The sequence below is a fragment of the Pleurodeles waltl genome, chromosome 12 (assembly GCF_031143425.1).
Source record: "Pleurodeles waltl isolate 20211129_DDA chromosome 12, aPleWal1.hap1.20221129, whole genome shotgun sequence".
Classification (NCBI taxonomy): Eukaryota; Metazoa; Chordata; class Amphibia; order Caudata; family Salamandridae; genus Pleurodeles; species Pleurodeles waltl.
The window spans coordinates 221,422,950-221,435,288 of record NC_090451.1 but is presented as its reverse complement, the minus strand read 5'-3'; the positions used below and the strand labels follow the sequence as shown (position 1 = coordinate 221,435,288).

General features: G+C 47.5%; 1 protein-coding gene across 3 annotated transcripts in view; it reads right to left on the bottom strand.

Moving 5' to 3' along the window:
• VPS4A (vacuolar protein sorting 4 homolog A) overlaps positions 1–12,339 on the bottom strand; it is a 258,219-nt gene that overhangs the window by 80,706 nt on the left and 165,174 nt on the right. For all 3 annotated transcript variants that reach the window (XM_069216769.1, XM_069216770.1, XM_069216771.1), the window contains exon 10: positions 11,933–12,073. In XM_069216769.1, the coding sequence (XP_069072870.1) occupies positions 11,933–12,073 (141 nt within the window). The remainder of the gene's footprint in view (positions 1–11,932; positions 12,074–12,339) is intronic.

Sequence of the window (12,339 nt, the reverse complement as noted above, 5' to 3'; positions counted from 1 at the left end):
ATCGGGAGGATAAGCCCGAAACTGCACTGCATCCAGAACAGCTCAGATGAAAGGGAGAATCTGAGAGGGACAGAGTGAGGGACCAGAGGTCGAGGATAGGGTGGAGGCCCTTGTCCTTTTTGACACCAGAAAGTAGTGGGAATAACAACCCTGTCCTACTTCTGGCACAAGGGACCCTCTCTATGGCTCCCTTGACCAACAGAGTCATAATCTCCTCGTGGAGAAGTGCCAGGTGATCGCCTGTCATCCGTTGTTGGAATGGCAGGAGGGGTAGTCTCGAAGGGGAGGGAGTAGCCCCTTCAGACTATTTGCAAAACCCACCTGTCTGACGTGATGGTATTACAGCGGGGCAGGTGATGGTGAATCCTGCCACCGACTGGTCTTTACTGGGGAAGCGCCAGATCAGGAAGGCTTGGAGACTGCGGCAGAGAGAGGGGCGGTTGACTGGCTAGACCGCCGGCTCCCAGATCCACGTGAACACTGGATCCCACATCCCCGGCCACGCAGAAGCTGAGCAGCATGGGTGGCGCGGTAGCTGGTAGGGAACGGACGTGGTTGGGCACCCCTTCCGTAGCCACGAAAAGTAGACTGAGGGGGGAGAGTGGCAGCAGCGAGGCCAAGGGACCGCGACTTAGCCCAGGACTCCTTAAAATCCTTGAGTGCCAAGTTTGCTTTGTGCCTGAAGACATGGGTGCCATCAAAATATCACGTCCATCAAAGTAGATTGAACATCCCCTGAAAAGACAGATGTCCATAACCCAGCGTGGCACCTCAAGGCCACTGTCAAAGCAACCGATCTACCCAGAGTTTATAATATCCAGCCCACATGTCATTGTGAACTTGGCTGCATCTCTTCCATCAGCAACAACTTGGGAGAGAATGGCCCAGGCCTCTACCGGGACCGGTAGCAGCACTACTGCAACTGTGTCCCATAAAGTATGGGTATACAGGGAGTGCAGAATTATTAGGCAAGTTGTATTTTTGAGGATTAATTTTATTATTGAACAACAACCATGTTCTCAATGAACCCAAAAAACTCATTAATATCAAAGCTGAATATTTTTGGAAGTAGTTTTTAGTTTGTTTTTAGTTTTAGCTATGTTAGGGGGATATCTGTGTGTGCAGGTGACTATTACTGTGCATAATTATTAGGCAACTTAACAAAAAAAAAATATATACCCATTTCAATTATTTATTATTACCAGTGAAACCAATATAACATCTCAACATTCACAAATATACATTTCTGACATTCAAAAACAAAACAAAAACAAATCAGTGACCAATATAGCCACCTTTCTTTGCAAGGACACTCAAAAGCCTGCCATCCATGGATGCTGTCAGTCTTTTGATCTGTTCACCATCAACATTGCGTGCAGCAGCAACCACAGCCTCCCAGACACTGTTCAGAGAGGTGTACTGTTTTCCCTCCTTGTAAATCTCACATTTGATGATGGACCACAGGTTCTCAATGGGGTTCAGATCAGGTGAACAAGGAGGCCATGTCATTAGATTTCCTTCTTTTATACCCTTTCTTGCCAGCCACGCTGTGGAGTACTTGGACGCGTGTGATGGAGAATTGTCCTGCATGAAAATCATGTTTTTCTTGAAGGATGCAGACTTCTTCCTGTACCACTGCTTGAAGAAGGTGTCTTCCAGGAACTGGCAGTAGGACTGGGAGTTGAGCTTGACTCCATCCTCAACCCGAAAAGGCCCCACAAGCTCATCTTTGATGATACCAGCCCAAACCAGTACTCCACCTCCACCTTGCTGGCGTCTGAGTCGGACTGGAGCTCTCTGCCCTTTACCAATCCAGCCACGGGCCCATCCATCTGGCCCATCAAGACTCACTCTCATTTCATCAGTCCATAAAACCTTAGAAAAATAAGTCTTGAGATATTTCTTGGCCCAGTCTTGACGTTTCAGCTTGTGTGTCTTGTTCAGTGGTGGTCGTCTTTCAGCCTTTCTTACCTTGGCCATGTCTCTGAGTATTGCACACCTTGTGCTTTTGGGCACTCCAGTGATGTTGCAGCTCTGAAATATGGCCAAACTGGTGGCAAGTGGCATCGTGGCAGCTGCACGCTTGACTTTTCTCAGTTCATGGGCAGTTATTTTGTGCCTTGGTTTTTCCACACGCTTCTTGCGACCCTGTTGACTATTTTGAATGAAACGCTTGATTGTTCGATGATCACGCTTCAGAAGCTTTGCAATTTTAAGAGTGCTGCATCCCTCTGCAAGATATCTCACTATTTTTTACTTTTCTGAGCCTGTCAAGTCCTTCTTTTGACCCATTTTGCCAAAGGAAAGGAAGTTGCCTAATAATTATGCACACCTGATATAGGGTGTTGATGTCATTAGACCACACCCCTTCTCATTACAGAGATGCACATCACCTAATATGCTTAATTGGTAGTAGGCTTTCGAGCCTATACAGCTTGGAGTAAGACAACATGCATAAAGAGGATGATGTGGTCAAAATACTCATTTGCCTAATAATTCTGCACTCCCTGTAATGGCCCAAAAGACATGTAGTTTTCACAGACTGCAATGGCAGGTTAGAGGAAGAGAACAATTTCTTCCCAAGATGGTACAGCCTTTTGATTCCCTATCTGGGGGAGAGGAAGGGAATGCGCCTATAGGACATTGAGGTTTGGATAACCAAGCTCTCGGGGTGGGGTGCTGGGTCAAGGAAGCAAGGTCGTTAGGCACAGGAGTCCCTGTGCTGGGTTTAGACCAGGTCCCCAGCAGGACATCCGTGAGGGCTTCGTTGAAGGGCAAAAGGGGTTCTGATGTGTAAGCCGCAGGCTGAAGCACCTCAGTCAGGAAGTTAGTCCTGATAGCCACAGAAGGCAGCTTGAGGCCCAAGACCGCAGGCCACTCTCCACACCACCATGGAGTAACATGGCCCTCTCCTCCGCAGCCGCATACCAGCATCAGGGGAGGTAACCAGACCGCTAGCTTCACCCAGTTCCTGAGTCCAGTCCATAGTGCCTTCTAGCTGGTATTCTAAAGGGTCCAGTGACCCTCCATACCCTCACCAAAGTCGTACCCATAGGAAAAAGTGTCAATATCCGTTCTGGTGACCAGGGTCCCCATAAAAGTTGGAATTGGCGAGGAGTATGGGATTGATGCCGCCCGCTGGTCCAGGAGATGCCTGAAGCGTCGGAACCGTCATCGGGGCAGGTCACAAGGGTACAACCAACGTCGGTCCAGATCTGGAAGCAAGTCCTTCGGTGCCCCTCGGAGCCGAGGCCAAAGCCACCGGCCTGGAACCAGAAGGGGCACCTTCTGACACTGCAGAGCCCAAAAGCACCCCACCAGGGCCGGACTGCCCAAAGATGGGGTGAATGGCCCCGTAAAATTCTTGTAACTGGGCAGGGGTTGTTCCAGCTCCCGGAAACTCAGGGAGGCGTGGAGATGACCCAGAAACACCTTTTGAAGACAAAGGCCCAGAGCGAGGACGCTCTTCCCGCGTTGCATCATCCATCCGACTGACCGACGGGATGAAGTCGAAGAACGCTTGTGCTTTTCTGACTTCTTACCTGAGTGACTCAAAAATTTTGAGTGGGACGAGGAGTGGGGAGTGGTGGTGATGGCTTCGCGAGCGGTCTCAAGTCCTTCCTCTCGACAGAGACCAGGAGCGATGCCTAGTTGACCACGACCAGCTTTAGAGACAGCTCCCTCAAAGACTTTGGGTTTATAGCCCAGCAGTCACAGCACAACTTTGGATTGTGGTCGAGCTACAAGCACCACAAACAGACCAGGTGCGGACCAGTCACCGACATCATGCGGTGACAGGAGACGCAGGGCTCCAAGCCAGTCTCGCGGGATGACATCTTGACGCACCAGCAGTAAAAAAAAAATGTCGACAAAAGGTCAGTCAGAAAGCAACTGGAGGGTAGCTCTTATCCAGATCTGTGCATAGGCTGGCACGGAAAGAAAAGAACTGCCAGCGCGCTTGGGTGGTGCTTATATATGACCCAAGACTTCATATTCGGCGACCATGCTGCTAACACCGGAGTTAACCTACGCCACCTAACAGCGTGCAAGAGTAGTGCTCAAATAAAATTCTCAGGATCCAGGCTGACGTCTGGGGGAAACAGAAACAGACTACAGTAATCATGTGGTACCACAGGGCTTTACAGGATGCCTTATTTTTTTTTTTTATAAATAGGGCAATTGATTATTGGAAGCAACTTACAGCAGGCACCCTCACAATAGCACACAAATAATGAACTATTTTGTTATATGTTATTTCTGGATTATATCGCCCTTTTATTGGAGACCTATGGACCTAAACAATCTGCTTTTTTGCATTGTGACAGGACCATGAACTGACTCAATCAAACAAAAACAAAGACCTTGGTCTATTAGGCAAATAACTCCCTGACTCATAAGAGACTGTATGACTGACAATCATTAAATACAATTCTGTTACGTGATTATATGGGTGTTCCTTTTAGTGTAAAAAGTTAGTTGATCAGCCCAAAAGGACCACTGTCTTAACTGTTTCAGTCCTTTCAAAAGACTAAATGGGAAATCTGGAGGGAGATTTGTATCACCAAGACTTAATGCATACATGGCAAAATCAGGGGTTACATACATTTAAATCAACTGACTGTAGGAAGTAGCATCTCCCGACATAGTTACCCCCACTTTTTGCCTGGTGTCAGCGTGTCTAGACTGTAGTACACTGGGATCCTGCTAATCAGGACTCCTTTGTCTGTGATCTCGCCTCTAAATTTGGTTGCTGGTAAACTTTTTACACCCACAATTGGCATACTGGTGCACCCATGTAAGACCCTAGTATGTGGTACTTAGGTACCCAAAGTTTTGGTAAACCAGGGGTCTCCCATGGGCTGCAGCATGTATTATGCCACCCATGGGAGACCAATCAGACTGTCTGAAGGCCTGCCATTGCAGCCTGCGCAAAATGGTGCATGCACCTTTCACTCCAGATATAAGGCTTACCTTCTATCGCGGTCATTGCACATGGACACTAAGTCACTCCTCTAGCAGGCCCTTCAGCCCAAGGGGAGGGTGCATGTCCCTAAGTGTGAAGGAATCCCTGCATGAGCAGGGTGCTCTTACAAACCCTAGACTCCATTCCCTTGGATTTGTAAGTGCGGTGATGCCACCTTAAGGTATGTAATGGACATTGATCAACTCAAGTAGTTCAACTACATAATGGCTTCTCCGAACCTAGGCATGTTTGGTATCAAACACGTTGGAGTCATGCAACTACACCGATTCCAGTGCTAGTTGCATGACCCCATGTACTCTGGGGGTTATTTGAGGATTCCCCCAGTTCCGCCTGTGCAGCCTTACTGGGTCTGGCTGCCAGCCTACGCTGCGGCCAACCTCTTACACTGTTCTGCTCCCCTGCTGTTGAGGCAAATCAAGCAGCGGAAGGCAGAACAAAGAATTTCCTGCAAGGGAGCGGTATGACCACCTCTCCCTTTTGAAATAGGTTTCTCTAGGGCGGGGTGGGGTGGGGTGGCCTCTGAGCGGCACCAGACTGCTCTGAAGAGCACATTTGGTGCTTCCCTTGCATAATCTGGTTTGCACCAGTTCAGGAACCCCTGGTACCCGCTCTGGTGCGAAACCACACAAAGAACAGGGGAGTGACCACCCCTCTGTCCAGCTCCTCCCCTAGGGAGATGCACAGAGCTCTGCTAGGTGGCCGCTTGATTCTGCCATCTAGAAAATAAGATGTGCAGAGGCCCCTGGGAGCATCTGACCAGTTAGGCCATGCAGATGATGTCCCTGATCCCCTCTGATAGGTGGGTCACTTCAGTGAGTGACCAACCCCCTGTTAGGGTTATTTAAGGACTCCCCCGAGGCTGGGTCCTCAGATTCCACATCAAGACTCTATAAGGAACTCTCTTCAATACATCTTCTGTTCCTGCCCTCCGTAACCGTTGCTGGGCTGCTTTTGGAATGAAACAAGACTGTATCCGGTTGGGAAGGCTCCCATTGCAACAATGCTTATCCATCTCCTGCAAGATTTCTGCAACAACCATGGCTGTGCATCCTCCAGGGTCACAAGGACTCTGCCTGCATTCAAGAAGCAAGAAGGAATCTCCCTTGGAGTGAAGAAGTCACTCCCATGCATCTGCAGGCACCTCAAGATGACGACGACTGGTTGGTGGATCCTGCTGTCCCACGGACAACATAAAGGCTCTGCTCACAGGTGGTGGTTCTGTGGTCCACTCGGATGCCACTTGTCTTCTGATCAACTTGGGAGACGGTGGGCCCTTGCTTCAGCCACTGGAACAGAACCTTTGTGCATCGTGACTGTTGTTCTTGCCAAAGCTTGTTGGCTCTTCCTCCACGAAACCTTCGAGCACCTAGAAGCCCCAGTCTCTCCTGCAGCTCCTGAGACATGGGACTCCTGTTTTGTTGTGCTGCCGAGGTCTCCCTGAGTCTCCCTGTGGCTGCTGCCAGAGGGTCTCTTGTGGGGGCTCCTCCAGCTGGCTTTCCTCGCTGATGGAAGGCCTGCCCTGACTCCCCTCCAAGAATCGAGTCACTAAGACCTTGCTCATCCTCCAAAACCCGCAGTCTTCCTTGCATCAGCTATCAGCATTTGCCAAGGCTTGTTGGGTGTCCTGCTGGCCACTGACCCTCCTACAAACTGGCGACCAATGTGGGACCACTTGTGGGTGACTCCAAGGACTTCCAGAATCCCCCTGGACCCCGCAGCTGGACTTCTTCCTTCACTGTCCTGCAGGAACTTCAGCTCCAAGAGGGTGGGCATTGCCTACCTGCACCACCTGGAAATCTCTGAGTTGTCTATACACGGTCCCCTTCTTTTTCAGTCTCTCCACGTCCGGAATCCACTTCCTGGTTCCACAGGTTACGACAGCAGCTGTACAACCGAGGCATCCACTGACTTCCACAAGGGTTTCCGATGCCACTTCACCCCTATACACCTGGGCTCCCTGGTGTAGGTACTTCGGTCTTCTGGGTATTCATGGGTGGGGCACTCTCCAACCTTCTGTGTGCCCACTCGTTTCCTCTGGGAAGTGTCTTGAATCCCTAAAATCCAATTGCGACGGGCCTGTGTTAGCCTATGGGACACTCAGCTAGACAACAACTCTGCACCTGGGCGCCTGTGGGATTTCTAGTACTTACCTCTGGTAGTTTCCTACTCCCCCAGCCCCTGGGATCCTAACACACTTACTTTGGTTGGACACTTCCATTCCTATGCCACTTTCTTTGTATATGGTTGGGATGCATTTTTATGCTTTTCCTGATGATTACTAAATGTATATTTTTGTGTGTGTCTATCACCAGGTGGAGATATGTCAATGTTAGAGTAACTTCAGTGTTGTCAAAGAAAACTTAATTTTTGCAACACCTGGTGTGGTTCTTTCTTGTGAACAGTTACTGACTGACTATTGTGGTATTGCAAGTGCGTTACACTACTCCTAGATAAGCTTTAGCTGCTCACCATGGCTACCCCTAGAAAGCTTTTGCTATCTGGACACCTAAACACTATCACTAAGTGTTGCCTTGACTCAGTATAGGGTGCCACACCATAGGTGTACACCATAAACTGACCCAGCCTTCTACACTCCCCAAAATATATATATATATATATATATATATATATATATATATATATATTTAGTTGAGCCTACGTGAGCCATGCCGTAGCACATGCGCTCTTCTTGCTTAAAGAGACAGTATTGTTTACAAAAAGAGGTTGGAGCTTTTTTGATAGTATCTTATGCACCTTCCAAGCAAAGGCGTTTTCTGTATCATTAGACTATGAATCAGGGTTTGAGGGCACTGGCTGTGAGGCCAATTTTCACAGTGTGGCACTTTGGCTTGATACAGTGGCTTTTGATTAACTAAGAAATTATAAAGTGGCTCTAAACAATGTACTCCATCAATTTGATGCCTTGAAATTACCATGCTTCAGACATGCAAGAGATACCTCAGTGAGTATCAACCATTGTGAGGTGCAGCAGCATCCATAGGCCCTTGAGAAAGCTCATTTTGCATTGGGAGCGATAATTACATTTGGGTTCCATAAAAAAAGCCTTACTTGATCTAATTTAGGCTCACTGACATAACAATACTGTAGTGTAAAAGGAGGTTGGGCAGTTGAGCATTACAGATTTGAACAGATAATGGCCAAAATCCTCTTTCCAAAATAACATTAAGATCTTGCCTTCAGCGAAATTTACATCAAAATTTAGCAAACTCCAACCAAGACCTTGAAAGTGTGTACATTGTAATAAAACAGTTTAAATAGAGCAGCATTTGTTTGTCAGTTATACAAGAGAAGTGACTCCTACCATTTCTTTATTTATTTACAGTTATCATTTATCAAAAACTTTTCTTGCTTATGAGTAATTCATGTGGGATCCTTTACTCTTTGCTGTGTCTAGATAAATAATGCGTGAACAACACTGCTCCTAGAAAACATTCTGCTGGAGCTCATTAGAACTTCTAACTCATTAGCCTCTTCAGTAGTGATCTACCATATTCCCGGCTTGAAAGAACAATCAGTGTAGCAAATATAATCCACTTTTTAACCATAGTCATGCATTTTTATGTGGAAGTCTATTTGCTCTATTTCTCTGTGGTTTCTACCAACTTGCAGTCTGTGGTGGAAACAGGTGTGAAATCTATAGGCGTTCCCAGAACACTAGACATTTCCTAAACGTAGACAAAAATCTGAATTCATCAAGGGATAATTTATGTAGATCGCCCATGGTTTTCTTAAATAACTTAATTGGTGAAATCGAATGAAAATAGGTAAAAAATAAAATACAAAAATAGAAGTTCTTGGAGGTCTCCATCAACTCTGATTTATGTCAGTCATTTTTGTCATTAGCCTATTTAGTCCTCCCAGCTAAATCTACTGCTAGGCTGCAACATACAGAAAAATGCCACAAAAGACCTCTTTAGTCTGTAATAATTCAATCGTGCTGGATAAGCATAAGGAGTAGCACTGGCTTTCTGTACATGAAGTTGGTTGGCTCTTAGCCTGCACGTCATAAGAGATGATTTTCCAATAAGAGATAGAGCTGCTGGTAGTAAACATAGTGTGACTCTCTCCTGTTTATTGATATTAAAATTAAAAGAAAACTCTACAACCGTTACCATGGATGTAAACGTGGCAGGATAAAGGAGGGCTTCAGGGTTTTTTGCCTACCACGAGTTGCAAACACAGCTGATGAAAAGGGATAGGGTGAATTATTTTAAAAAGTATGAGGCTGAGGTCCCTTGACCAGGCATCTCCCCATGCAAGTGGATAAAACGTACTTGTCAGCAGTTGGCTTGCCTTTTACAGAAAGTGAACTTATCATAGGTGTAGGAGACTGGCCCAGTGTGTGGTGGACACTTATGGTGTTACACCATATACCGGGTACAGGCAACACTTATTAGATAGTGTTACAGTCTCTAGGTAGCCATGGCTCTCTCGTGGTAGCTGTGGGGAGCAGCCAACTCCTATCTAGGAGGAGTGTGAAGCACTTGCAATACCACAGTAGTTACACAGTAACGTATCACACATGAAAGGAACCACACAGTGTTGCAAAAATAAAGGTACTTTATTACAGGAACATCAAACTAGATTACCATAGGCAAACCCCCTTCTGGAGGTAAGCAGTGCTTAATTTGTGCTTGTTGTTTCCGGTGCTGAGCACCGGCACTTATTTGTGAGGGCCGGGGCTTATTCTTCTGCCTCAAGCATTTGCTGCGAGCAAAAGACACAATTGCGAAAGACGGAAGAAGGAAAAACTAAAAAGCGTCATAAAGGGAGAAAGTAGAAGGTTGCAGGATGAGCTGAAAGGGCAGGGGTGGTCGTAAATGGATTGAAGAGGCCTGAGATGGCTTCAGGATTACGCTGCCTCGGTATTCAGTGCTGGCAGATTTAATTACAGCAGCCTCGTGTTTAAGAGAAAGGCTTTGAGCACCGGCACCTCTTTATTTACAAATTAAGCACTGGAGGCAAGTACACACAAAATATACACAAGTAAGTATTAGGAAATGGCATATGAAGGCAAGGGCCCTATGGGGGGATGGGGCAAACCATATATTAAAAAAGTGGAATGCGAGAACGGGTCCACCACCAGTGGATATGTAGTAGTTAGCCAGGAGTCAACAGGCCTTGGTTGCTGTAACAGTTGCGGTGAACAGGGGTTCTGTCTTTGGGGAAAAGGCAAGGACTCACTGTCTCCCAAGTTGGAAAGAAGGCAGAGAGGGTCCAGGGGACCCCTCAGAACCACCACCTGTGTTGGAGAATCTTTGCCGGTTCAGATGACAGGAAATCCCAGCAGCTGGACGTTGTTGCCTTAGGTGCCTGCAGATGCAGGGGAGTGACTCCTTCACTCCAAGGGAGATTCTTTCTTGCTTCTTTGGTGCAGCTGAAGTCTTGTCGACCCCAGAGGATGCACAGCTGTGGAAATGTTGCATGTTGCTGACAGGAGCTGTGGAAACAATGTTGCAAGGAGAGGTCTTCTCGGTGTTGCAGTCTTGTTCAGTTCCTGTGAAGTCCAGCAGCGGTTCCGGTGGCCAGGAGCAGAAGAAGTTGTTGCAGAGGAGTCCTGGTGGAGTCTTGCACGCTGAATCTCGGGACCCACCTGTAAGGGAGTCCCTAAAAAGGTCAAATAGGGGCTTAGTCATTCTGGGAGACGACCACCTATCAGATGGGGTCACTGACGTCATCTGTCTAACCTGAGGCTCCTCAAGGCCTCTGCCCATCTTGTTTTCAAGATGGCAGAATCAAGTGGCCACCCGGAGGAGTTTGATGGACAGGGGGGTGGTCACTCCCCTTTCCTCTGAGCAGTTTCACGCCAGTGCAGGGACCGAGGGTCCCTGGACTGGTGCAAACCAGATTATGCAAGGAGGGCACCAAATGTGCCCTTCAAAGCAAACTGGTGGCGCGGGGAGGCTCCCCCTCCCCAGCTTTGTAGCACCTATTTCCAAAGAAGAGGGGGTTGCACTCCTCTCACACAGAAAATCATTTGTTCTGCCTTCCCCTGCTTGAGCTAGTCAAGCAGCAGGAGAGCAGAATCCTGTCTGAGGGACTGCAGTAGCGAGGGCTGCTCGCAGACCCTAAAAGACATGTAGGAGCAGTACTGGGTGAGGGGGGGGGGGGGGGACACCCTCTCAGGAGCCCCTAAAGTGCATGGGATCATGTCACCAATACTGGCATCAGTGGGGTTTGATACCAAACATGCCTAGGTTCAGAGTTACAATTATGTAGCTGGACCATAAGTAGTGACCTATGGCCAGTACATAGCTAAAGTGGCTTCCCCGCACTTACAAAGTCCAGAGAGTTGGAACTGGAGTTCGTAGGGGCACCTCTGCTACTGCAGGGGCACCCACACACTCAGGGACCTGGACCCTGCCCTTGGGGCTGGAAGGGCCTACCACAGGGGTGACTTACAGTGACCTGGTGTAGTGACCAGCGGTGAAAGGGTGTATGCACCTTTTCATGCAGGCTGCAAATGGCAGGCCTGCAGACACAGTTTGCATGGGCTCCCTTGGGTGGCATAATACATGCTGCAGCCCATGGGGGACCCCTGGTGTACCAATGCCCTAGGTATCTAGGTATCATATACTAGGAACTTACAGGGCTACAACAGTATGCCAATTGTAGGATGTAAAGAGTACCAACACAACCAAATTTAGAGGATAGAGCACAATCACTGGGGTCCTGGTTAGCAGGATCTCAGTTAAAACAGTCTAAGCACACTGACAACAGGCAAAAAGTTAAGTAACCGTGCCAGAAAGAGGAACTTTCCTACAGTAGCTTACACAATGAATAAAAAAAGAGAGCTATAGGTTTCTTGTGGAAAAAAGTAACAGAAACACCGACTCAATAACTCATTACATAATAGGCAGTCTAATACATAAGTTAGTTAGCACACCACCTTGCCATTTTTTTGCGGATCAGCCATCCTTAACTTACCATGCACACAACAGGCTCGAGAAGTTTGTCACTGGGCACATCCATCCAGGTCATTTCGATTGCCCCTGGATCCCCAGGCGAACATGGAGTCAAAAGGTCATCAACAATCACATTAGGATTTGTGCGACAAGGGCCTTTGCTCTGAAATAAGATAAAGATGTCAACTTCATCTCTTCATCTACTAAAAATGAAGTAAACCAACAAGCTAGATGTAATTTATTTATTAACACCTGTAATCTTCATCCAGCTTTTCTAAATTACTTTTCTAGTTTTATAAGCAGTCTCTTGTCTAGCAACACATGCTTTTTTGTGGCAGATGGCGTGAGCCACATTTCTGTTCCTATAGCTGTTGTTTCTACACTAAGCTGCATACCAACTCCTCAGCTGCATCCAGACATACTCCTCAT